Source organism: Siphateles boraxobius, unplaced genomic scaffold, assembly GCF_051911475.1.
Source record: "Siphateles boraxobius isolate OS27281-9 unplaced genomic scaffold, OSU_SipBor_1 11, whole genome shotgun sequence".
NCBI lineage: Eukaryota > Metazoa > Chordata > Actinopteri > Cypriniformes > Leuciscidae > Siphateles > Siphateles boraxobius.
In genome coordinates, this window is record NW_027508711.1 from 17,501,486 (window position 1) to 17,528,873 (window position 27,388).

The 27,388-nt window shown below is 41.9% G+C and overlaps 1 protein-coding gene across 7 annotated transcripts in view; it reads left to right on the forward strand.

The window, feature by feature from the left end:
* LOC143703835 (rho GTPase-activating protein 26-like) overlaps positions 1–27,388 on the forward strand; it is a 494,068-nt gene that overhangs the window by 71,822 nt on the left and 394,858 nt on the right. For all 7 annotated transcript variants that reach the window (XM_077197339.1, XM_077197298.1, XM_077197307.1 and 4 more), the window contains exons 15-19: positions 7,198–7,282; positions 8,855–8,913; positions 11,231–11,336; positions 12,667–12,826; positions 25,405–25,555. In XM_077197339.1, the coding sequence (XP_077053454.1) occupies positions 7,198–7,282; positions 8,855–8,913; positions 11,231–11,336; positions 12,667–12,826; positions 25,405–25,555 (561 nt within the window). The remainder of the gene's footprint in view (positions 1–7,197; positions 7,283–8,854; positions 8,914–11,230; positions 11,337–12,666; positions 12,827–25,404; positions 25,556–27,388) is intronic.

A 27,388-nucleotide genomic window follows, 5' to 3' on the forward strand; every position in this document is an offset into this window, starting at 1 on the left:
TGTATAAAGCATTTCCTTAAAGTGAATTTCGTTTTGTATAAATTGTATCTTAATTTTAATCAATGTTTGATCAACCAATTCCCTGGATTTTATAAAAAAAGAAGCAAATATAGCAGACATAGGCCTATAACAATAAAATCATGACATTTTTGCATTGCACGTTCCTCACATGCATGAGAAATATATCTAGTATCTAGAAAGGTAGAAATGTCTAGCCTAGTTTTAAACGAAACAATTCAAAACAAAAATAAATAGGCTATACTCTCAGATTATGTAATCCGTATGAAATGAGCAGTTCTCTCCGCGCGTTCACTACTGCGAAGATGTTAAGTCCAACTTCATCTTTGTAGCCAACACTGTCACAGAAAACACTTTATGGATGGGTGGAGGTGGTGGTTGTCACCCCGTGCCACCCACACGCTCACTAAATAACCTATCTTATTAATTGCTCGATATCTGAAGCTAAGAAAATGTAGTCGAGTTACGAGTATTGGTTGTAGAAAAGGTGTATTAATTGAAATCAGCCACCCCCACCCAAAAGTGTATACAGGTAGCCTAACTACTTAAAAAGGTACTTAAACAATATTTCATAAACCACAATGTGATGTTTAAATATTCAATTTACTCACTTGACTTTGACATGTTCTGTGACTGACAGTTTGTTCTCCTGCACCATTCCTGGATGACAGCCCAGATAGCAATGAGTCGGCGGACCACCGTCGGTTCTCCGGCGGCAGTAGAAGCGTCAGAATGGCGACATCGCAAACACGTTGGACGGCGCACCTGCCGGCGGCAGCCGCTTTTTAAAAGCGGCAGCCGCCTTCATACCGCCTTCGTTAAGCGGCCGGCCCGCGGGCCAACCGCCGTTCCGCCGCCTTTATATTGAAGGCCGTCCTTCCGCGGCCCGCCGGAGGCAAACGCTATTTTCGAGCGCTCTGCCGCCGCTTATTCTGGCTATATATATATATTTTTATTTATAGCATGCAGTTTAGCAAGAATAATGATTGCTCAAACCAGACAAATTTACAATTGGCATTTTTATTCCACATTTCAAAGTACAGTAACTGTCATTTAAACAAGATATTTCAGATCACTAAAACATAACAGAAAAATAAATAAATCAATATACTAACATGCAGGTTTCCAATTCAATTTTGGTTAAACAGCCTTACAAGCAAATTACAACACTTACAATAAGTGTTCATATAAAAAGGACAGCTCTAGGGTAAAAAATTACCAGTAAACATTATGACAAGTAAAGAGGATATTTGATACCAAATAATGTGCAAGATACCAAATAAATAAAAGTATAACTACATTTACAAGCCATTTCTAACAATATGATAAGTGGTAGTAATTTATAGTAAAGCTCTGGAGTAGAATAGGCCATTATAACGGCAATGCTGACCTGTGGCACAAGGATTTACAAGCTTTATTTGAAAAAGAAAAAAAGAAAGTAATTTCCACAGTGAGTGAGTGTAGTCTGACACTTCTGACTTCTTTAGGGGTCTTGATTCTACTGACTGCAAGATAAAGAAAGGATTCCAGTTGTCAGTGATTCTGGGGTGTCAGTAGTCAGTCTAGTTTTAAGTGGTCGGCTGTGGGTCCCTCTCAGCTGTGCGGCGCCTTTTTCTGCCTTCACGGTCAGATGCTCCTTTCAGGTAACGCGTAACGTTAACCTGGACCGCCTCATCAGTGCATCCTGGGTTGCCGGGTCCTTCCGGATGGCTAATATAGAAAATACAGATCTGTCATTTAATTTGAATTGCATGAGGACAATAGGACATACACATCTACTTAAATCTAAAAAAAATATCCAACTTACTTTGAACAATGGTCTTCAGGAACATGTCTCTAAAACATGCTTTATCCCCTACACCAAGCTGAAAATCCAAAAAAGTGTTACAAATTACATTTCTCTGAAGCTTCTCATGTAATATATGCAGTATACAATCTTAAATTTTACTTTATATCTAGGTCTACTACATGTACAGGTAGCCCCAGTGGGAATTAAACCGACAACCACAGGTGCTGTTTGCAAGTTGTGCCTAATTGCTCAGTGCAAGCAAACGTCTTCAACATTGTTTGTTGAACTTGTTTCACCTGCTCTTGAAGTAAGATTTTACAATTCGTATTTTTATATGTAATATTGTAGTGTTTATTATAAATGATTTATCTGTGCACTTCATTATTCTTTTAAAATTCATGTAGCCTTATAATCTTTAATCAAATACGTTACCCTTCCCTCCCCCCTCGAAACGACTTCTCTTCTCTTCAGGTCATGTGCTATGGTGCGAGGGCGTGGCAACTCCCCTCAAACCGTGCTATGAGCAGAGATGGAGAAGAGGAGCGCTAGAGTAAAACCCTGCCCTCCGTTCAATATACCGTTTCACTTTTAAATATGTCACAACACTGGAGAAAAGTCGTTTGTAACTTCCGGTTCATGCCGACATCAAATAGAAGCAATAGTTTCCAAGACAAAAAAACTTCACAAATAACATCACTTACTTGTACTCAAACTCTTGGCTCTGTGAAGTGGAGTCTGGATTACTGGTGAGAAACCTGGTTGCGAGAAAGAGGAAACAGAAATTTGAAAATCTAACAAATGGTATAGTTTAGTGGCAGGATCACAAATCCAGCATCACAGCAATAGATTTTACATACCAGTTCAGCATTTTTCTGGTTTTCTGGAATCGATGCATCTTTCTAGAGTTTTTTTTTTTCTTGAGACTTCCAAGATTCTAGAGTAGGGAATAATGAATGAAAGAGTCAGTTATTCACAATAAACAGAAAATAAATTACACAGATGAAATACAGGAAAATCAAATACACAAGTCAGACCCATTTACCTGCTCCCTTCATGAACTTAAAATGATGTTTCTCCCAGGTGCTGTGTGGAGGTGTGCAGAGGATGGCTAAATTGTTGCCTTCGTCTTTTTGCTGAGGTTAAATGGGGGCCAATGGCACATGCTCTCGCTGAGCCACTCTTGCGGAACCACTGCAAATGGCAGATCCTCCTCGTTGATAAACTGAACAATGTGAACCATCTAAAATAGAAGAACATTTTGCATAAAGTATACTTTTTGATTAATTTCCAGGCAAAATCAATAACATTAAAATGCTCACCCCTTCAAAAAAACGAGTCATTTTCACAAGTGGATCAACAGAAAACCATGTTCAGACAAACACAATCATATACATATACACACACATATATACATATAAACACATATATACACATTATATACATATATATATATATATATATATATATATATATAAACACCAAAAGTTAAACTTTCTAGATGTAAAGCTTTCTTTCTAGATGTAAAGCATTGGCGATTTACTGTAGCTAGATACATTTCAACATGTCGAACATGCTTGAATTCAGTGAGTAAAAAAGGCGAAGCAGCATGTGTTAGCTAACACTGTAAGTTAAACTAGACTAGCAGCATGGTTGTCGAATCAAACAAAACATCATTATGTTTAGTTAGAAAACAACACAAGTTATACTGATCAGTCTTTCTTGTCGTAAAGATTTTGCTAACGTTACCATTCCCACGTGGGCGGGAGAATTGTCCTTCAGGATTTGGTTACGTATGTTAGTTAATTATTCGACTGACCAATACTATCTTAAACCACATACTGTAGTACTCACACTGGCATAAACATACGTAAATATAGTTAAAAGAAGAAAAGAAAAAACTAACGCCAGGAAGAAACTAAGTAACGTTAGCCTAACTAACGTTAGCTATGTCAGAAACACGACGGAAACTTTGTAAACAAGGCTAACTTACTAGCTTGACTAGTAAGGCAAGAACATATTTGAAAAAGATGAACTAAAAATGTAAAAAAATTAACATAATATTGCGTTACACAAAAAGGAAAAATGTACTTACTTTAAAGATCGTAGTCAATGACTAGATAGGATATCCTCTCCAAATCCTGAAATCGTGTGACGAGTGGCCACTGTTGTGTTGGTAAATCTGCTTCCGTTTTTTAGGTACTGCCCCTCTCGGCCGGTGGAGGTACTTCTCTGTTTGTGCTTTAATACTTTCTTAAACATTTGTACAGATTGCAAAACTCGCAATTGCAAATTAATCCCTTATACCTGTAAAAGGTCAAATAAATAAAAAAATCGAGCTTGTAAAAAAATGAAAGACATAAACGAAATTTCCTGGGGTGACAGAGAGACAAAATATTTCTAAATATTTCACTTTATCTTTCAGGTCAAAACAGGGATTTTCATGTTTATTATAAATATTACCATGGTTGCAAATTAATAAAAAAAATCTAAAGCATACCCAAGCTTTTGGCCAAGTTGCAGATGTCTTTCACTGTTCACTGATTTCAGGCATTGGTGAAAAGTCTAACTTCATCCATTTATTCTGCTAAATTGTTCATACCATGAATGAAATATTTATTTTAAAACCTAATCAGAAAGATATTTATTGCCAAGTAAGTTTTACAAAAGGAATTCTTTTTTGACTATTTGTGCATCTCAATTGTGCATAAATCAAAGAAATGTAAAGAATTGTCACCTTAAGTGACTAAAATAATTCTATATATTTTACATAGGCATATCACTGAATCGCTTCAGAGTTTCAACGTAATTTAAATGTATTTTCCTAAAACTTATCATGGAATCAGACTGAGTCAAATCTGTTATAAACCCTAATGACTTTGGAGCAACAACAACAACAAAATTTGATATAATTCACATAATAATTATAATCGCTTTAAATGTGAAAGTTAAAATGCTGTCATTTCCACTCATGCCAATGACATGGCTGGTTGATTTCAAAGCGGCTTGCCGCCAGCCGGCCGCGGTTCATTTAGACGGCGGCAACCGCCAGAGAGAATGAAGTCGGCGGCCCGGCGGCTGTTCGCCGGCGGCATCTCGCAAGAAATGGGAGTGACGTATTCGGCGGCAAACGTTTCATCTCCGCCAGCGGGGCACACCTATAGCCGACAGTTTGGGGCCGGCGGCAAAAAGAAGCCGTGCCGATATTTTTTGCTATCTGGGATAGAGCCACGAGAGCACTCCCATATACGGATAAAAAGAGCGAATAAAATATAAGATCAGATGAGAAATAGGTAAATAAGATCTGTATTGCACTGTCTGTGTGCTCTCCTGTATCTTTAGGAGTGTCTGATAGGTGTAAACAGTGAGAGATCGCGAGGCTTAATAGAGCCACGAGAGCACTTCCATATACGGATAAAAAGAGCGAATAAAATATAAGATCAGATGAGAAATAGGTAAAATAAGATCAGCATTGCACTGTCTGTGGGTTTGTCTTGTATATTAAAACAGTGAGAGATTTTGAGGCAGGCGCAAGCCTCACGAGACTGGTGCTCAGGATTAAAAAAAGCTGGTAGTAGTTGTAAGTCAGGCGAAAAGCGTTTGGTTAATGGTGAATATTGACCTATTGTACGTACCCGTTCTGGCTCCCGCTGGCTTCAGGGGATATGCGCTGCATTTGGTTTAAAAACATATATTACATATTGTGTAAGTTCAAGTGGCAGGCGCATATATCCGTGACTGGTCGAGTGGCGGGCGCATATATCCGTGACTGGTCGAGTGGCAGGCGCATATATCCGTGACTGGTCGAGTGGCGGGTGCATATATCCGTGACTGGTCGAGTGGCGGGCGCATATATCCGTGACTGGTCGAGTGGCGGGCGCATATATCCGTGACTGGTCGAGTGGCAGGCGCATATATCCGTGACTGGTCGAGTGGCGGGCGCATATATCTGTGACTGTTCGAGTGGCAACTCCCCCTGCCACGCAAAGATTTTACCCCTACTGCCTTTTTTTGTCACTCTCAGCAAACATGACGCTCTCTAAAGACTCGTTCTCAACTGAGATCACGCGCAGCAAGATCTCCGAGCAATGCCAAGAGTGCAATCCTCAAAACAAGCTCAAAAACAATAAACACTTTTTATACAGACATTACAGACATCTGATTAGCCTGCTGTAGATATGCGTATCTGCGTCTTTATCCAGATACATATATACCTATATATATATATTATATACAGTATTTATACATACAAAATACCGGTTAAAAGTTTTGAAACATTGCTATTTTTAATGTTTTTGAAAAAAGTCTTGTATGCTCATCAAGCCTGAAATTATTTGATCAAAAAAACAAAAAACAAAACTGTAATATAATGAAATATAGTTACAATTTAAAATAATGGTTTTCTATTTTGACATACTTTCAAATATTATTTTTTTGATCATTTCTGTGATGCAGAGCTGAATTGTGTCACATGATCCTTCAGAAATCATTCTAATATGCTGATTTGAGACCCAGTTATTATCAATGTTGGAAACAGCTGTGCTGCTTAATGTTTGTTATAACCTGAGATACTTTTTTCAGGATTCTTTGATGAATAAAAAGAAAAAAAAGGACAGCATTTATTTAAAATAGAACAAAATACTCTACTGTTCAAAAGTTTAGGGTCAGTAATTTCTTTTCTTTTCTTTTTTTTTTGAAATAACTGAATACTTTTATTCAGCAAGGATATGTTCAATTGATAAAAAGAGAGAGTAAAGATTTAAATTGTTAGAAACAAATTCGTTCATACGCATGCTATGTGAATGAGACCCAATGTTGTCAGATCAGACAGTTAGTGAAACTAAATGGATACCGTTGACCATGGTGTCTATTGGTACCATGGTATCTAGTTTTATTGCAACACTCACTTGTAGTTTTTAGACAGCTTTGTTTAATAGTAATGTGAGAGGTCTAGTTGTCACGTTGCGCTATTGATTTACAGTGTAAACTGCTCGTTGATTATAATGGGATGTATCTAGGTTTGCCACATTCCTCTCTTGCAGTGCAGACAGATTTATTGATTACAGTGTGTCATGCATTGCTCTTGTACAGACAGACATGTTGACTACAACAACAATGATTATTTTTTGTGGGGTTGGATCGTATGCATGGTAGACACGTTTTATTTTCTCAGTTCATCTTGTCAAATCAAATGATAATTAGGATGATTTAAATCCTAACCAGCGTTGAATACCTTGACCTCGTTCTTTGCTACCATGCCAAAAACCATGTTCAAGTCCCTCCCAAATTGCAGTATTCTTACTGTACTTTCAAAGCACATCTGCCTCATTTGTGTATAAAGCTTCACTTTGATACTGTAGATACTGATAAAGATACTGTAATCCCTTCTCTAGACCCCAAAACCTGTGCAGATGTGGAGCTGGACAGCACAGAATGGGAGATCAAGACCATCACCAGTGCAATAAAGCACTACCTCAGGTACCAGCCGTCCCACTCACACATGACCAGAGGGGCATCAATCCAGTTATAACAGTCTATGCAACACAACATGTATTTTACCTACCTCGCTTTGACTAGCCCCTGTAGTATTTCAAAAGTTGGCTTGACCGCTAAAGCAAGCATCATTTCTAGAAATCCTTCATTTATATACACCTTTATTTATATAGGGCTTTATCCAATATAGATTGTTTCAAAGCAGCTTTACAGTGATAATAGGAAATGAATGCAACAGAGATTGTTTTGGCTTTACAGCAGCTCTAGAAGAAAGTCGTTTAGGTATGTTTAAGTACGTTTTTGATTGATTCACTTCTGTTCTAAACATCTTTAGTTATTAACTTAGGGGCCGCTTACACGACACCGTTTTCAACGGAAAACAGAAAGCTTTTAATGCGTTCTGGCCGTTCATTTACACGACAACGTCGTTTTGGTGGCCTGAGAACGCAATCTTTGAAATATGTTTTTTGAAAGCGATACTGTTATCATCTCCGTGTAAACTTCAAAAACGTGAATCTGTGAAAAAGGTGCCGGCATGCACATGCGAAGACAGCAACATAGTGTCGGCCCAGATCCGGCCCAAATCTGGTACGCGTTGAAATCCACATGTACCAGATGTGGCCCGGATCTGGGCCGACACTATGTTGCTGTCTGGGAAGGCATGCGCGTTTGAATGTGTATGTGCGCGGGCGTATAGTCTTTCTTTACAAAGTGACATCGCTTTTAGTCATTTTAGTCGTTTCCGCAGATCCGTGTGAATGAGCATCATTTTGATAACGTTTTGATCTGTTTAGAGGAATACAACTTTTGTCGTGAAAAAAATAATAATAACCCTTATACTTAGAGTTATTAACTTAGCAACCATGCAAAACACCCTGGCAAATAAAAAACAATCTAGAAAATACACTTAAATGAATACATTGTTTAAATGAATACATTATTAGCTTACTGTGTGATTTGTATGTGTACATTTCTGAAATACATAACTTGGACACAGTTGCCTCTGATAACAGATCATTCTAAATTGTAATGTACAAACATGCATTTTATGTAAAGCTGCTTTGAAACAATATGTATTGTGAAATTGAATCTGCAAAAACATTTAAGATTTGAAGTACACTACAAGTTTTCACCACGCACGTTTTCACAAGGGGAATACAGGGAACTCATTTGTTCATTACACCGGCCTGGCAAACACCCACAACATGCTGGCACTGTGGCATCAAGTTTTGCACGCGCAATCACCACTCACATTTGTGTTAGAAAATGTAAAAAAATATATAGTCATTAATGTTGTAAGCATAAGATGTTTTCTAACAAACCATCTGATCATTCATATTATTCAACAGCATTGCTAATAATACATTACAAATTAACCTCCAGTCTAAAAATAAAACCTCTCGGAAGTTAGTGAATAAGTAGTGTACAACTTTAAATCCGGTCAAGGAAGACCTTCATGTCTTCAAACGCTCTTTCTGGAGGCCATGATTCCTTTAGTCTTTGAGTCTATTTGTCTGTTATCTAATGGCTAATCTGTTCTCTTCTTCTCTCTCTCAGGATGCTGCCGGGCCCTCTCATGACATACCAGTACCAGAGGAACTTCATCAAAGCAGCCAGTGAGTCTCTCTCATCTCTCTGCTGATTTACACTCATCTGTTCTGATTGTCTGTTTGATTGATCGACCGTTTAAAGAGTTGGAGAGCTCAAGCTAGTAAGACTCAGTCCAGAGCAGGAAACCAGGGTGCAAAAAAATGAAAACGGATTCACAGCGTGGTGGCTGTTGTCTGAGACCTCAAGGGATGTTGTCCCTCCTCCAGATCTTCTTTTTGTAGACCATAAACTTTCATTTTCACACTGCAAAAAAAGCTGAGCTTTAAGCACAAACTTCGATAATAAGACTTGTTTTCAGATATTATATTCTTCTCTTAAGCATAAATATACAACATTTAGTGAAGTGTATTCTTAAAAAAATACATAATTCCTTTTATTAATATAATATAATATAACAAATGTATAATTAAATATTTGTATACTGTTTTATAAATAAACAAAGCTGTGGCTAATTTCCTATAAAGCAATGAAGGTTGAGCTACAGAAATATATTAATGCACGATATATTTCCCCCCTTGTCAGCCTCTTTTATACATCTCCCTCACTTTATATTTTTACTGGGGATTATTAGTATACCATGGCAGCCAGACATATTAATATTTGAGTGATGTTCAGTCAGAAATTTCACACTTCAGCTTTAAGCACCAACTTCATTCAATTTGATCTTTGCTTAAAACAACCGTTTGCTAAAATTATCCCAATTATTTTGTAAAATATTAAAATGGTTAATTAATTACAAGCATTCAACTACTGGAGGGAAATTATTATAAATATATATATAATATTAAAGAATATATTCTATGAAAATAATTTTTCATATAATTTTGCAAGTACATTTATCTAGCTTTAAGGATGTTTGAATATTTTGTTCAGGAAAACAAGACAAAAACAGTGATTAACAAGATTATTTTTTTCTCTCCATAGTATCTCATGCTATCTTCATTTGATATTGTTTTGCTCTCTATCATTGTTTCTGTTTGTCTGTATTTCTCTTGTTTTTTTCCCACCCCTTCAGGGTGACGTTAGGCCCTTGTCCTCATATGAACTAGTTTTTTTCGGAGTGCTCCACCCCTCCCTTTCTGCCTTTCATATTCTCTCTTTTTTCCACCCCTCCCCTTGTTCATTCCTGTCTATGCGAGCCGTTTATGTGATAAAGAGCAAGGTACCATCTGGAGTTTTCCCCTCATCAGAGAGAGATGGGAATATGGGAGTGAGAGACGATGTGAATGTGTATGTAACTGGAGAAGAGTAAATCAAGAGAGACAAGAAAGTGTGAAAATGTTTGTGTACAGTCAGAGGTTCAGTTTCTGTTCAACACAATGAAATGCATGTCTGGTCTGGTTATGTGCTATCTTCAAAAAAATGGGACTTGCAGTTTAATATTTGCAGGAGATCATTTTCTATCTGTATTTTGTGTGTAAAAAAAAAACGTTTGCTAAAATGATTAAAATAATTTCTTAAATTATGAATTAATTAAAAGCATTTTTAACTAATTGGGAAGGAAGAAATAATTCTAGATTTTTTAAATGCTTTATTTACAACAAATAGCAGTACAAGGGTAACTTTTATATTTTACATCAGAAGAACATATGCTTTACAATACAATATAAATTGCAAAAAAAGAAAGAAAAGGGGGGGGGGGAACAAAAATAATTATAGATATAAAATGTACACGTTCTGAAAACACATTAATGATTGCTTTTTTATAATATTTTATCAATAAATAAAACAGGCATTGTTTGTTCGAATCCAGGTTTCGGCATTTTTTTTTTTAAAGCAATGAATGTGAGGCTACAGAAATATAATAATCCCCAATATATTTTTCTCCCTTGTAATGTCATCTATATACTCTTGTTACTGGGGATTATTAGGATATCAAGGCAGCCGGTTAGATTACTCTAATATTTCAGTGACCTTTAAGAGCCGCGTCCGGTGGCTTATCCTTGCCCTTAAACACTGCTGCAGCCGTCACATGCACTAGGTGGCACAGTTTCTGTGCTTTTACAACTAGAAAGACACACACACACACACACGTGAGCATTAATATCATTTTAATTGGAATAATGTGTCTGTGTTGGTGTAGACTGTGTCAGTGGGGAACGGGATCTTTTGTTCCGTTTTAAACAGCAGATTTAACAGACCTGAAACTGTCAGTGAATATTGAAGTATACATCAAGACTTACATGGCTGAAGCCAAAGAGACTCGACTCCAGTTAAATACAACAGTACAACGCCTACAGTTCATGCGGAACAAAAGGAAACGTGCTTGTTTTCCTTTGCAACCCCTCACTCTCTTGCTTCCTCTTTTACCGGTCTTCCTAGAACTGGACAATCCCGAGGCCAGGGTTGCAGAAATCCACTCCATAGTGCACCGTCTCCCAGAGAAGAACCGCCAGATGCTGGAACTTCTCATGAAACACTTGGCCAAGTGAGTTTTGGTGTTGACGCCCCTTTTTATACGGTGTTACAAATCCAGCAGAGCCAAAGACCTTAGAGGATTGCCATTGTAAAAAACCCTCAAGCATGCTGATGGCAATAAAGGCCTCAACTTCCCCTTTGTGTTTGTCCAGCTGAAAAGAGCGGCTTGTTTTCCTCCACCTGTCCTTTCCTCAGTCTCCTTCCCTCCTGTACCCGGCTCCGTTTTCTTTTGTGCGAGTCTAATTTGACACCCTGACTGCCAAGCTCTGCAGAGCCGTTTCTCACTAATGCTGGCAGGTTTTGGAGTTTCACAGAAAACTTCTAAGCCAAAATCCTTTTTAAAAGATCAGATTCATAATCCGTAAGAATTTTGGGATATAGAATTTGAATATACCCAATTTATTTATTTGCATAGCCTTTATTGGATGGAATCGGTGGCATTGAATGCTGTCCTCGTCGGTTGGAAATTATCTTGTCATGTTGGGGCCATTGAGATATGAACAAATAAGCTTTCCTCAAAAAAAAAAAAAAAAAATTGATACTCACATTTTAATGATTTTTTTTCAACAAAAAAAAAATTAATTACTGTATGGATAATCAAGTAAACCTAAGCAGCTTGAGGCAAGTAAGTGTTCATCTTGAAATATTACCAACAATATAAAATGTATTCTTATGTTTAAGATAACGTAATGCTAAAGATTTCACTTTAAAAACACCTCTCAACCTGAAGGTTTGTTTTAATGTTGTTGTGATGTTTTAGGAATTATACTTAAACACTTTTTACTTGCTAAATAATTATCAATCAGGCGACAGAAGATTGAGTACAATAGGTTTTGATCATGTTAATAATTTAGAGGACTTGGAAATTTACGTATCAAATTTGATAAAGTAGGCTTTATAGGGTTAATGAAATCTTGGGTAAAAGCCCAGACAAACTGTTTAGACGTCAATGGTCTTGTATGTCAGTTTGTGTGTGTGTGTGTGCATGCGTGTGCGTGTGGGTTTTAGGATTTCAGTTATATTAAATTTATATCATACATTTGATGTTTAGGAATGCGTGATATATTACAGAAAGTTTTAAAAAGAGAGCAACATTTGCTTGTGCTGTTTTTTAGAATGAAAATGATCCCATTATAAGAATAAAAGAGGACATTATGAGTAAAGAATTAAATGACATCATGAAATTATTTTTTTAATCAAAATTTGTATTATTTCCATAATACATTTTTGTTGATTTTACTGTTTAGTTATTGCAGCCCTATTTTAGTTACACTGTAAATAAAGCTAAATATAGTGAAAAGCACTGACCTATGATAAGGAATGAATGACTCTCTCCACAGAGTGGCCAGTCACCACCAGCAGAATCTGATGACGGTCGCTAACCTCGGCGTAGTGTTCGGCCCTACACTTCTGAGGCCTCAGGAAGAGACCGTTGCAGCGATCATGGACATCAAGTTCCAGAACATTGTGGTAGAAATCCTGATCGAGAACCATGAGCGGGTATGTTTCTATTCCCAGCTAACAATTTTGGTTTCCCAGAACCTTCTGGAAACGTTAGTTCCCTTTCATCCTGGGAACTCCGACGTGTCGTCGGGGGAGTTCCCTGACGAATTGGGATCACGCTAGGGAGCTAATTGCCTTTGAGAGAATTAAAAACAAGCCAATGGACATTGGCATGCAAGATTTGCATTCCGCAGCCCGCCTACCAGCGTGGGTATAAAAGGCGGAAGTAAACATTGCGTCAATGCTTTTTGCTTCGGAGCCGTTCAGTGTCTCTGCCGAATTCTGAATTATTACAAGCCTTTAGGAGAAGGAAGTGAATTGAGATCTCTGATGCTGGTGTGACGGCGCTCTGAGCAATCATCGCGTTCCCGCTGCCTGTTGACTGGATTTGTCTTTTAAAAAAAGAGCCGTTTTTTTACCGGAACCGCACGAGGCAGCCCCGGAAGCTCCTCCGGGACAACCATGGCAACGAGCTACTAGAGGAGTGAGAAGCCCGTGAAGATCTTTCACCAGACGGAGCGTTCTGGACTGTAATCCTCATCCGCTCACCAGCAGGAATCACCGAAGTAGCCGTCTGCCGAACTGAACCAGCAGATGAACTAGATCGGGGATTCTCTGAAGGGAATCCGGCTTGTAACGGGTGAGTGCAGCACACGGGCTTGCAGTTTCCCCGTTGTGTCTGCCGCGGTGGTCCCTTGGCGCTTCGGCGTGGAAAGAGTTTTTTTTTTTTTTTTTTTCTCCTTTCTAAAAGAGCTTTCGGGTGTTCACGTCCTTTTTTTAGGATGTCGTTTCACCCGTGCGTTTCTGGATGCAGTCGACTTCTCCCTCAGGATGATGGTCATAAACACTGCCTCTCGTGTTTGGGCTTAGGGCACGCTGAGGCAGCGTTTGTGAACGAGTTATGTTCTCATTGCGGGAACATGACTCTGGCGATGCTGCGCTCGAGACTGCGAACCCTGAAAGATGGACGAGTCCCTTCAGAGAATCCCCGATCTAGTTCATCTGCTGGTTCAGTTCGGCAGACGGCTACTTCTGTGATTCCTGTTGGTGAGCGGATGAGGATTACAGTGCAGAACGCCCCGTCTGGTGAAAGATCCTCACGGGCTTCTCACTCCTCTAGTTGCTCGTTGCCATTGGTTGTCCCAGAGGAGCTTCCGGGGCCGCCTCGTGCGGTTCCGGTTGTCTCCTTTGGGGCGCCGCCTGGGGATCAGATGTCTATCACGGCATCGGAGGAAGAGCGGTCATCTTCTGGTGATGACTCAGCGGGTCTACCCCCTTCGGGTGTGGTGGCTTCGGCTGAGCCGGATCCGGAAATGGCCGCTATCCTCGAAAGGGCAGCCGCGAATGTCGGGCTCGTCTGGAACCCTCCACCGGGTCCCGAACCTTCGCGGCTGGATGATTGGTGTCTCGGAGCAGGCCGTGCTGTTGCCCCACAGTCTGCTCCAGTACCATTCTTCCCTGAAGTGCATGATGAGCTGAGGAAGTCTTGGCTGGCCCCTCTGGGGACCAGGCGTAGGCAACCTCGCTCCTCCTTCCTCACCACTCTTGATGGCGGAGCGGCGCACGGGTACGAGGGAATCCCCCCCAGTGGAGCAGTCGGTTGCGATGCAGTTGTGTCCAAAGACCGCTTCCACTTGGCGGGGTGCCCCATCACTCCCCTCCTGCGCCTGTAGGTTTTCATCTGGTCTGACCAGGGATGCCTACATGGCGTGTGGAGACGCCGCTTCCGCCTTGCATGCCATGGCGCTGCTGAATGTCCACCAGGCCAAGGCACTCCATGACATGCAGGGGGGTGGTCTCGACCCAAGATTGCTGCAGGAGCTGCGTGTGCGACGGACTTCGCCCTCCGGGCGACGAAAGTCACCGCACGTTCCCTGGGTTGGGCGATGTCCACACTGGTGGTCCAGAAACGCCACCTGTGGCTTACCTTTGCGGATATCAACTTCCCCATATCCCAATGGGGCCTCTTCGGCGACGCGGTGGAAAGCTTCACCCAAGAGTTCTCTAACGCCCACAAGCAGTCGGAGGCGATACGGCATGTCCTGCACACCTCTGTGGCCGTAGAGCCTCCGGCAGCTCGTCGCCGAGGCCGCCCTTCTGCGGCCACTCCTCCTTCAGGGCAGCAGTCTACCCCTGGGGGACCTGGAGGAGAACCTGGATGCTGCCTTTCAGAAGGGTGCCTCTGCACACCTCCTTCCCCCGGGGGAGGGCCGGGTGGAAAATCTTGTTAAGTTTTGTTTCTGTGCCGCCAAGTTTTACCCAAGTTTTCAATAAAAGAGCAGTTTCTACTTCCTCTTCCAGGTCATTCACGGCCGAAATCTGGGGGGCACAGAGTGGCAGTTCGCCCCGCCTCCGAACGGTGCCACTCCCGCTCTCCTCTCCCCAGCTCGCAGATAGCAGTGACGCGGCCTCAGCTGCGTCACTCCTGTTGGCAGCTGGGCCCGGAGGCGCAGAGACCAGCACACGAGGAGTCAGGGCCTCGTTCCTCGTCTCTCCCCCTCCTGTCCCACGGGCCTTCTCTGCCGTCTGCCCACAGGTGGAAGCAGATTGGTGTCAAATTCTAGCCCAGACCCCGGTCCCGGTCGCTACAACGCCATAAGAGCCGGGTCCCTGTCTTCCACCCCGCTGCCCCTCCGCGGGTACGCCGGTGGTTCGGGTGGGCTTGTTGGGACGTTATCTGGAAGCCTGGCTACCTGGCTGGCTCATCCGCACCATTCGGTTCGGCTATGCAATTCAGTTTGCACGCTGGCCTCCCAAGTTAAGGGGCGTCCACTTCACCTGTGTGCGGTCGGTGGACGCCCCTGTCTTGAGGAAAGAGATCGATGTCCTGGTGGCGAAGGACGCGATCAAGCCGGTCTCTCCTGCCGAGATGAGGTCTGGGTTTTACAGCGCCCCTACTTCATTGTACCCAAGAAAGGCGGTGGGTTACGGCCAATCCTGGACCTGCGAGTTTTGAATCTGGCCCTGCACAAACTCCCGTTCAAAATGCTCACGCAGAAGCGCATTTTCGAATGCATCCGTCCCCAGGATTGGTTTGCATCGATCGACCTGAAGGACACGTACTTTCACATCTCTGTCTTCCTCGACACAGACCGTTTCTACAGTTTGCTTTCGAGGGTTGAGCGTATCAGTACACAGTCCTACCCTTCGGGCTGGCCTTGTCGCCTCGTGTCTTCGCGAAAGTCGGAGAGGCGGCCATTGTTCCCATGAGAAAACAGGGCGTTCGCATTCTCAACTATCTTGACGACTGGCTCATTTTAGCTCACTCGCGAGATGTGTTGTGCGATCACGGGGACATGGTGCTTCGGCACCTCAACCAGTTGGGGCTTCAGGTCAACTGGGACAAGAGCAAACTCTGCCCCGTACAGAGGATCTCTTATCTCGGTATGGAGCTGGACTCGGTCGCCCAGACTGCGCACCACGCAGAGGAACGCGTCCAGTCAGTGCTCACATGCCTCAGGTCCTTTCGAGGCAGGACAGCGCTTCCACTGAAACAATTTCAGAGGCTCCTGGGGCATATGGCAGCCGCAGCCGCAGTAACGCTGCTGCATTGGCACATCAAATGCCTAGAGTTGCAAGCAGTACGCCTAGCCTTGCGTCGCCTCAAGGGGTTTCTCAGACACAAGCACGTACTGGTCCGTACGGACAGCACTGCGACCGTTGCGTACATGAACCATCAAGGTGGTCTACACTCCCGTCGTATGTCGCGACTCGCCTCCCACCTCTTACTATGGAGTCAGAAGCATCTGAGGTCGCTTCGTGCCTTTAACGTTCCAGGGGAGCTCAACCGTGTGGGAGACAAGCTCTCACGGCTGCCTTCCTTCCAGGAGAATGGCGACTCCATCCCCAGGCGGTCCAGCTGATTTGGAGTGTCTTCGGAGTCGCACAGGTAGACCTGTTTGCCTCTCCAGACACGACCCATTGCCAGTGGTTTTACAACCTGACCGAGGGGACCCTCGGCACGGACGCCCTGGCTCACAGCTGGCAAGTATGCGCAAGTATGCGTTTCCCCCAGTGAGCCTTCTTGCACAGACCCTGTGCAAGGTCAGGGAGGACGAGGAGCAGGTCCTTCTAGTGGCGCCGTATTGGCCTACCAGGACTTGGTTCACGGAACTCATGCACCTTGCGACAGCCCCTCCTTTGCCGATTCCTCTGAGGAAGGACCACCTTTCTCAGAGACGGGGCACTCTTTTCCACCCACGTCCAGACTTCTGGAAACTCCATGTCTGGTCCCTGGACGGGACACAGAGGTTCTAGGTGGTCTACCACAGGCAGTGGTAGATACCATCACTTCCGCTAGAGCCCCCTCTACGAGGCGCCTCTATGCGTTGAAGTGGAACCTGTTCGTTGATTGGTGTTCCTCCCGTCAGGAGGACCCCCGAACCTGCCCGATCAGAGTCGTGTTTTCCTTCCTGCAAGATGGGTTGGAGCGAAGGCTGTCTCCCTCCACCCTCAAAGTGTATGTCGCTGCTATAGCCGCACATCACGATGCAGTAGAAGGTAAGTCCTTGGGGAAGCACGACCTGGTCATCAGATTCCTTAAGGGTGCCAGGAGGTTAAATCCACCTTGTGTTTTGCACTCTGTACCCTCTTGGGACTTAGCTCTGGTACTTAGAGCTCTTCAAAGTCCTTCCTTTGAGCCTTTGCTGACAGTGGAGCATAGTATCCTGTCCATTAAGACAGTGCTCCTGTTAGCATTGGCCTCTTTCAAGAGGGTTGGGGATCTGTATTGAGACCCCGGCTCGGATATGTGCCCAAGGTTCCTACCACTCCCTTCATGGACCAGGTAGTGAACCTGCAAGCGCTGCCCCAGGAGGAGGCAGACCCAGCCCTAGCTTTTCTCTGTCCCGTCCGCGCCATGCGGGTTTATATTGACAGAACGCAAAGCTTCAGGGCCTCAGATCAACTCTTTGTCTGTTACAGAGGCCAGCAGAAGGGGAAGGCTGTCTCCAAGCAGAGGTTAGTTCACTGGTTAGTGGATGCTATCACCCGAGCGTATGAGTCTCTGGGTGAGCCCTGTTCTCCCAGGTTGCATGCTCACTCCACGAGAGGTGTTGCCGCTTCCTGGGCTTTGGCTCAAAGCGCCTCGCTGACAGACATCTGTAGAGCTGCGGGCTGGGCGACACCCAACACGTTCGCTAGGTTCTATAGCCTATGTGTGGCGCCTTTTTCCTCCCGAGTATTCGCTACGGCCAGTGGTGCGAGGGAATAGGTTGTGTCGGCTTGCTACGCCACTCCGTGCCTCGGCTGGATATGTGCGTCTTGCTCCGTTGGTGCCCTACATCGGTAGCCTCGTGAGTTCCTCCATCACCTCTCCGGTGCCAGGTCTGCTACCTCTACTAGGAGTTGCTAGTAGACTGGGTGTTTTTCTAGTGGTCTCTACAGTGACCCATGATGCCACGTGCAGTTCAGCCGTGTCTTCCCCTTGACGGACTCGTTCGTCGTCCCTGTTGAGTACGCTCCCACTTCCATCGGGTTGGGACCACCTCAGGGACTGCCATATGTTTCACTATCCCATTGGGCTAGTACATGTGTGTATTTCTGGCCTTCCTCAGTCCGGCTGGGGCTTCCGCAGCGTTTCCCCCCTTTTTTCTTTTTTGGGGGGAACGCTTTCCCAGTGTTATCCAATGTCCACTGAGCGGGTCTTGTGGAACAGCAGTGTGTTTCCCTTGCTTGCTCCCGCAACTATTTCAAGAAACTGCTAAAGGGTAGCTTAGCTGGGCGCTGGAAGGGGCCAGCACCATGGCGTTTTATTAGGGATCCCAATTCGTCAGGGAACTCCCCCGACGACACGTCGGAGTTCCCAGGACGAAAGGGAACGTCTCGGTTAAGTATGTAACCCTCATTCCCTGAGTACAGGGAACGGAGATGTGTCGTCCCTTCGCCATGTTGCTGTACCTTCACGGAGGACTGGACACTGTTCGGCTCCTCAGCGAAAAGCATTGACGCAATGTTTACTTCCACCTTTTATACCCGCGCTGGTAGGCGGGCTGCGGAATGCAAATCTTGCATGCCAATGTCCATTTAATTATCGAAGGCAGGTGGCTCCCTAGCGTGATCTCAATTCGTCAGGGAACTCCCTCGACGACACGTCTCCATTCCCTGTACTCAGGGAACGAGGGTTACAAACGTAACCGAGACGTTTCTGGTTCCCCGAACAGATAGAACTAACATTCTCTTTTGGTTAGCCAGGAAAGTGTTCTTCACGTAAATAGAGCGTTCCCCTAACCTTCCCAGTAAGTTCTCAGAACGTTCCCAGTCGGTTTTCCTGACCTCTTTACGCTGATATCATTTAACCTGCTGTACGTCAGTTATCATCCAGCACTGCTGTGTCCCGTGTAGTTTAAGGGGTATAGGATGGATGGACATCAATAATCAGTATAGTCTACCTCAAACCATGTCTAGATTTGATCTATTGTTTAATCATTAGAAATAATCCTAGCACATAAATCATTAATTGGAGCAGTGGTTCTCAAACTTAGTACAACCTCAGAAAATATTTGGCTCTCCAAGTACCACGATAAGGATAAGTATGAAAATACAGTAGCGTAGTAGGCCTAACTATTCAGCTACAGTTATGCACAGCTCAAAAATGAGGCTGTTTATTTCTAATAAGAATATTTATTATTGTCAGCCCCTTTAAACACTGCAAAAACACATTTTGAATATCAACACTGCACTGTGCTGCTTACATACAGGTAAATAAAAAACTTAAATAATGATTCAATTAAAATGTATTGCACCTAAAAGTGAAATAAAAACTGTACTGCACTTAAAATAAGTAAAAAGTACTGCATTTAAAAAAAAAAACTAAGTTGTACATTTAAAATATTCTGGCTGACCCCCATGAGTTTCTCAAGGCGACCATTATTTATGCATTATATCACACAATTCTAAGATAAAAAGTCAGAATTGCAAGATGTAAACTATAGCAGTTGTGAGAATTTTTTATTCTGTGGCGGAAACAAGCTTCCATAATTATTTTACTTCAAATAGGATAACATCACATCATTTCTTACCACTGAATTGAGCAGTTTAGCTTGACATACTTCATTTTTTTTGGTCAGCAAACATCATTTTCTCTTCAATTAGGCGTATCAAATCTCTCTGAAATCACTATTTACTCTCATATGTCTATTAATTGTAAGTAATCAATAAAGAGATCAATATACATGTTAGTCACTCAGTCAGAAAAACAATATGACCATTAATTTTTAAATTATTCAAGTTGGCGCGGCTTTCTGTGAAAGACAAATGGCTTGGCTTAATATTTTTAGCTATGAAATTGGATTGATCATATCATTATAATGCGTTTGACTGATCTAATTTCTATTCTTTATTAAAAGCTGTATTAAACTAATTTCAGGCAAAATATAGTTTATGGTTATGAAAAATTACACATTTCAGCATTAGAATAATCCCTGTATTGGTCATCGCACAAGTTTACTTAGTTATAAAAATAAAACATATAAATAACCTGCAAGGAACCTTCTGGGAAGGTTCTCTTTAGAACCTCCCTGCTACATTCTGGGAGTTACAAAAAAACATAACCTACAGAGAACGTTCCTAGAATTTTATTTGGTTCCAAAAAACCCAAATGGGAACCACATGGGAACGTTGGGGGAACGTTCTGTGTTTACTGGGTTGTTTGTAAGTTATGGATGCTAGCTGACCAGAATAGCCAGTCATATACTATGAAACTTGGTTTAAGCATTTTCTTTTCTTCTGAAACTTTGGTGATGATCTGCACAGCTAATGATTTAATACGCTGATTTCACGCAGCCGCTGTTTTGAAATCGAAAGTGAGGCTCCGGTGGGAAGAACCCCGGAAGTAAAGATAAATAACAATGCCTTGGACTACCAACCCGAAGCTGCTGCCGTGATGTTAATATCCAATATAGGATGTGTATTTAGTTCGTTCCTGATTCTTTTTTTTACTTTATTATATACATATATATATATTTAAATTAATTTCACTGTATATACTATAAAGTATGAAAGATATGTATGTACAGTTTTAGAATAACTCATTTCTACATTAAACACAACAATACACCATCGCATTCGCGATCTCTTGTGATTAAAGGTGACACTTCCAGTTTTCTTCCCACCGGAGCCTCGCTTTCGATTTCAAAATAACGGCTGCGTGAAATAAGCGTATTGGCTCATTAGATTGTTTTTGTCACCGTATTCATCCTAAAAGTGCTCACACCAAAGTGTGAAAGAAGGATGTAATTCCTCTATTAAAGGAGGCGACACTGATTCAACAGCGAGACCCTTTTCAAGGGACACACTCAGACCATGTTTGGTGTAACGGGTAACTTCAAAGCCAACAGGAGCTTAAGGGTAAATCAGCTTAGAGTAGTTGCCATGGCAACATGCAAATCGGCTCATGGCTGATTCCTCAAGCTGACCCCATAGTCACATGACATAGAGCCACTCCCCCGTGCCTGAAGGGGTGAGGTGGCCTGGGTAAGTTTTAAGATCAAGGCTGTCACCACGTCCTGTCCATTTAACCTTCTCATGTCTCGTCCCCGTAAAAACATGGCACGTGCTTTATGTTACTCTGTGAATGAGGTTAACCTGTAATTAATCCTTCAAGCATTGTAGGCTACCTATCCTATATCTGCATATACTGTATACAAAGTTATGTACAGCAGGAAACAAACAGTAAACTGACTAACATAAACCTGATCCTCAAAAAAGCTTTTTATTTACAAACACGTAATAGACTCTTTGCATAAAAACTTGTGACCCTCATACATTTTGTGTCACAAGAGAATGGGATTTTTCTCAGCATTCTTATTAGCCTAGTTCACCAAAAAAATTATATCTTGGCATCTTTTACTCAATTTTATGTTGTTCCACAGTCATATGACCCCTCATATGAAATTTTACAGAATGCCCAAACTGTTCTTTTTCCTTGTATGCATTCACTGAGGCCAGAATAAAATGTAGCCTAATATCCCTCAGTCTATTTTTTTAATGCATTTTATTGGTTCATTTGTTCGATTAAAACACATATTTAGTCATTTAGTGTGCTTAAAGGGATAGTTCACGCTAACACCGTGTCCTAACCAGACTTGACGCAATCCCGAGACACGTGATAAAAAGTATCTTTTTCATGTTAATCAGAGTTAACTAGCAACCTAGCCGCGACGTCGACACGAGATTATTCTATTTTAGAAACATTTATTTTTTTTCGGCAACATCGCAGCTGGAAATATGATGATCGCAGATACTGTTTATGTGCTTTTAATGTTACATTTTTTCTCAATCGATTTGATACATTTCTCATTACTTAAGTCACTGTTCTCAAAACAGTTAACACAGTAATCTGAACACTTTGTAATTTTCCTAAAAAGGTTGTACATTTTCCTTAATTTTCATGCACATTACAAATCACATGCATCACACTGTGCACAAAATTCTCAAATGTTTTCACAGTAGTTCATACAACCAACCAAACTTTAATATATCAGGAAAAAACAATTGCAGCTTTTTTTATTGGTTTTACAAAAATCAAAATCATCTGTGCACCATTTTCCTAAACACAACAAACAAAAATCTGTTATTTGTTAAATTCTCAGTTGTACTTGAAATAGACTCAATTAGCCCCAAATACATATCTGCTGAGTTAGTAATGCAACACAACACAGGATATGCAAATTTCTCAATTACAGAAACTATAAAAGGGGAAAAGAAAAAAAGAAGAATGGGAAAAGGAGGAGGTGTAAAGTCGCTTTTCCACCAAAATTACCCAGAACAATTTGTCTGGGGAACTTTTTGTCCCCCAGAACTGTTGCTGTCTGCGTTTCCATCGTGGTCCAAAGTACTGTGAAGATTAGGCAAATTAGTCTGGTGACGTAGGACACGCCGCGCAACTTTACAGTTCCCGTTGAATTTCATCCATGAATTAAAGCTTAATAAAGCCTGAACCTCATCGTCGACCCATCTGTCATATTTTTTAAACTCCATTGTTGATTCAAATAGCAAACAACTCTTACTACACGCACAGCAACTGTCTTCTAAAACCACCTTGGAAAGTTCCTTAACTTTGAAAAAGTAGTACGGGCTTTCTGAGGGGGAAATTTTTAACCAGAGCTTCATTTAGATCCTTTTTCCTGTGGTCGAAACACACCGAAGTACCACCCCAAAGTCCCTCGTTTCTGGAGAAAGTTCCTGCAGTGGAAACGCGGCTTAAGGTGAGAGGTTTTGGAGAGGATAGAGAAAGGGTAATATTGAGAGGGAGAGGAACAGTGGAAGAGGTAGAAAGAGATGAGGGGAAAGGAATAGATGGTACAGGAAGATGAGATGGAGCAAGAAGAGTTGAGGATGTAGGAAGAGGGAGAAGAGATGGTAGAGTGGGAGGCAATGGTATTAGTGGAAAGGGCAAGAGAAGAAAATATAAGACATGTACAGAGGGGAAGGGGAGAGGAAGGTGGAAGAGGAGGGAGGAGAGGTGGAAGGATAGTATACAGAAAGGTTTCAATTGAAATCAGAGCCAACCTAATTGACCATGATATAAATTATGGTCTTTCCTTGCAGGAAGCTGGACAGAGAGTTCAGCCCAATATAAACATGGTGCCACAATGTCCCTGGTCAGCAAGTACTGCAGTCCACTGGTGTTGTAGCACACAGCACTGTCTTTGGGCCGCACAATACAGAAAGAGGAGAGTTGAAGTCAGGTCAACTTTAAGGTAATGAGCCATGACCCAGTTAGGCGGCAACCATTCGGAAAGTAGAAGTACTCCGCTTGAGAGGATTCCAGAGAGTGCAGTCAAGTAAACTTTGGTTCCGACCACATTAGTTCCCAAGCAAAATGGAGGAGAGGTTGATCATGTGAATTTGATAACAATAGGGAGCAACACAATTTATAGGCAACATTTTCGCTCTAGAACACTTAACGTATGCAATTAATTTGCTCAAATCAACACCGGCCAATTGCATTAAGGCTACACTTCAACCTGGACACTTATTGTAACGTAGGCTACACTCAAATTAATGTTAATTAAAGACCAAGGCATGTAAACGTCTCCTATAAACTCCTTTAAATTATGAAATTAGACTAGCACTTAACCATGAACACAAAAGCCACATTACACACATGGCTTTAAATTGGTTTATTTAATTAGCAAACATGTAACTATAATTGTTGAGTTATTTCCATCGATAATTATAATAACTATAACCTACTTGTGGTCAGTCTGCACAAATATGCTTCAACATGCTTGTTTGCTTTGTTTGAACGCACAGGAAGGCTTTTTAAACAATTTCCACTGGGTGATCAGGAACAAATTGAGCGAAATTGTGTAGTTATTTGGGACAATTTCCAATTGCACCACTTAGCACTGGTGCAAGAGTGGTTTGAGCATCAGGCACATGTCAGAATGGTGTTCCTTCCAGCATATTCTCCTCTTGGAGATGGAAAGTATGTGTTTGCAACCCTTAAACCAAGTAAGTCTTCTTCAAGCGATGGAAGAGCCCTTTGGAGAAGTTGAGGCACAAGGATGGACCCAGCATTCACAAAATAGGCTGTGATGTTGATGAAAATCTTTGACCAGATGTAAATGAGAGGCAATATCTATAAAGTTCATTGATTCAATTATTGCAGTGCATTTATTGATTGATTTACTTATTTGTTTTAGTATAATTTGTCAGTATAATGCGCCGGCTTACTTTCAGCTAATAAATACTTTTTTGTTTTTGATTGTTTTTGGGACTTCTACAGCGAATCAAACTTCTCAACATATAGCTTGCCTCAGATTGTGTTAAGACAATGCCAAATCGTAAAAAAAAAAAAAAAAAAAAATCTGATCGGGTGGACAAGTCAGACATTTGGTTGGGCTCAGCCCAGCCCTGCCTATGCCTAGATCTGGCCCCAATTGACAATAATTATTTAGTTTAAAGTCACCATTGTTATCAGAATTCTTTTAAGTTGGGAACTTCAGCCTTTTGCGATTATAATGAAGTCTCTTCCAGCTAACGCAGCCACCTTCGGAGAATAAAATAAGATTATTGGCTGAATTTAACTCGATTTCCAATCCATGCTTAAAATAACAGTGTTGGATAACTGTCAAAATTTTCTATTTTAGATTTCTGACTGTTTGCAAATGGAGCCTTAATAATAGTTTATAATACAAAACTGCAAAATCACAGTAATTCTATAGTATCTCAAATTTCATTGTTTAATGCTATTTTCACAAACAAGTGGTACATTTTATCTCTTTCTTCTCTCTTAGAACTAATCTCGCAACAAAAATTCACTTTTCTCAAACATATTTTCAATTAGCATATTTTCAATTGTTAATACAATATACAAGATTGCAAAGTATTATTTTCACTACAAATAGTATATATCAATTTAATTTATATAAACTTTTCATCCACAGTTATTGCCTTTCTTTCTTAATGTCATTACTATCAAACTTTTCAATTGCCTAAAGGTATAAGGTATATTCTCCCAGGATCACTAGCAGCATTTCAGTCTGTTCTATTTTTGTGCAGACACTCATCCCATCATTGTGGCTCTCTGACATCTTTATGCTGATTTGAATTTCCTCTCGGCTCTGCAGATTTTCAAAGACATGCCAGTGTCTGGAGGAGGGCAGGGCAACACCCAGCTCAACCTGCCCAGGCGGAGAAGTGCAGACAGCAAGGCCCCGTCCTGCAGTGAGAGACCCCTCACGCTTTTCCCTACACCCACATTCTCAGAGAAAGACAAAGGTACACCACCAAGTGCTTTCTTTAAAATATTTTAAATTATAGAACTAAAACTTCAGAACTAAAAATAATGCTAGAATGCATGATTTACAAGACCTTCATGACTCTGTAGCCAGTTCTATTTCATCTCGGTCAACACGCCTCCATATGGGTCAGCCTTGCTACAGGGCAAGCTGCCAGGAGATCGTATTTCAAATGAAACACTCTCCACCTGTGCAAAATTAGGGCTGTGAAATCAAAATTAGAATTTCGAATATTATTTCAAAAACATTCAAACGCAACAACGACACTTACATCATTATCTTTATCGCATATCATGCACCACTGATAAGGCTGCCTGCTCCCACCCCCCACCCCCAACTGAAATTATGCCTTTTAAATTTAAATGTAATTCAAATATTAGTAATATTTAAGTTTGAAATTTAGAGGATCTTTCAGATTCTGAGCTGGATAAAAGATACTTCCCAGGCCTCAGAATCAGCACTTCTTGATCCATCAGATAAAGCTATGATGTCTAGGGCAGCAGAGCGATTTCAAGTGCCAAACAACATCTGTTTTTGTTAGAGGCTCCCATCGTCAGAAATCAGAAGGGCTGAAGAGCTACAATCTCTTCCTGGAAGGCACCACTAGCGCTAACGCCTTACCCAAAACACAGTTAGTTAAAGGCCGTATAGCTGTGGCCTTGCCAGAGTGCCTCTGGTGGGACCTACATTTGGTATGTTGGCTGGAGCAACAGCAAGAGCAGATAGAGACAAAATCATTCAGACAAGCGGAGCAGGGCTGTGGATGTTCAGCTGTGTAAAGCTTATCAGGCATCAGCTTTAGCAGCAAGGCTTTCTGGCACAAGTTTCCAGTCCATGGCTTCAGTAGTCCAAGCACGCCGCCAGGTTTGGTTATCAGAAGCAAATGTTTCTGACCAAAATTGTGCAACAGTGGTAGCTGCCCCAGTTGTACCAGGGGAGGTTTTTGGCCCATCATCAGGAGCAGCCCTGGAACAGGCACGGAAAGCAAAGGGAGTTAACTTATGCAGTGCGACAGATGAGGCAAATAGGACTGTTTTTGGCAACAGGAGGCTGGGGTCGTTCAATCTCATCTGTCCAAGACTGGGGAGGTTCACAGCGTACTTTGACTCAGAGTTCCTTGGTAAACCCGAGGAAGGGCAACCGCCACTCTTTTTGCCAGCAGTAGCCAACAAAGCAGCTAGAAATGCGACTGTTAGGGTACCTGGGAACTCAATACCTTAAGATCAGGATACAGGCATTAGTTCAGAACCAAGCCACTAGATTACCAGGGTATTGTTCCAACCGTCTAAAAAGGAAATGCAGTGCGCAAATCCCTCTCGGCAGAGGTCTCAACACTATTGCGGAAAAGAGCAATAACACTCCTGCCTTCAGAGTCAGTAGGGCAAGGGTTTTATTCAGCCTACTTTCTAATTTCAAAGAAGGATGGAGACTGGCGTTCCATCTTTAATCTGAAACGGTTCATTTGGTCTTTAAAACGTCTACCTTTTCGAATGTTGAACCTGTCAACCCTCTTCACGAGCATAAGACAAGGGACACTGGTTCACCTCAGTGGAATTCTGTGATACATTTTTTCACATTCTCATCCACAGAGATCACAGAAAGTACCTCTGTTTTTTCTTTCAAGACAGCTCGTAAGAGTACAAGGTTCTTCTCTTTTAAACTGGCTCTGGCTCCTCGAATTTTTACCAAGTACATGGATGCAGCACTCTTTACTCTCCGTTGGCAGGGAATTTACATCATAAATTACTTGAACAATTGGCCTATATGTGCCCCAAACCAAACAAGCGAGGAGTGACACAAAAGACTAGGACTT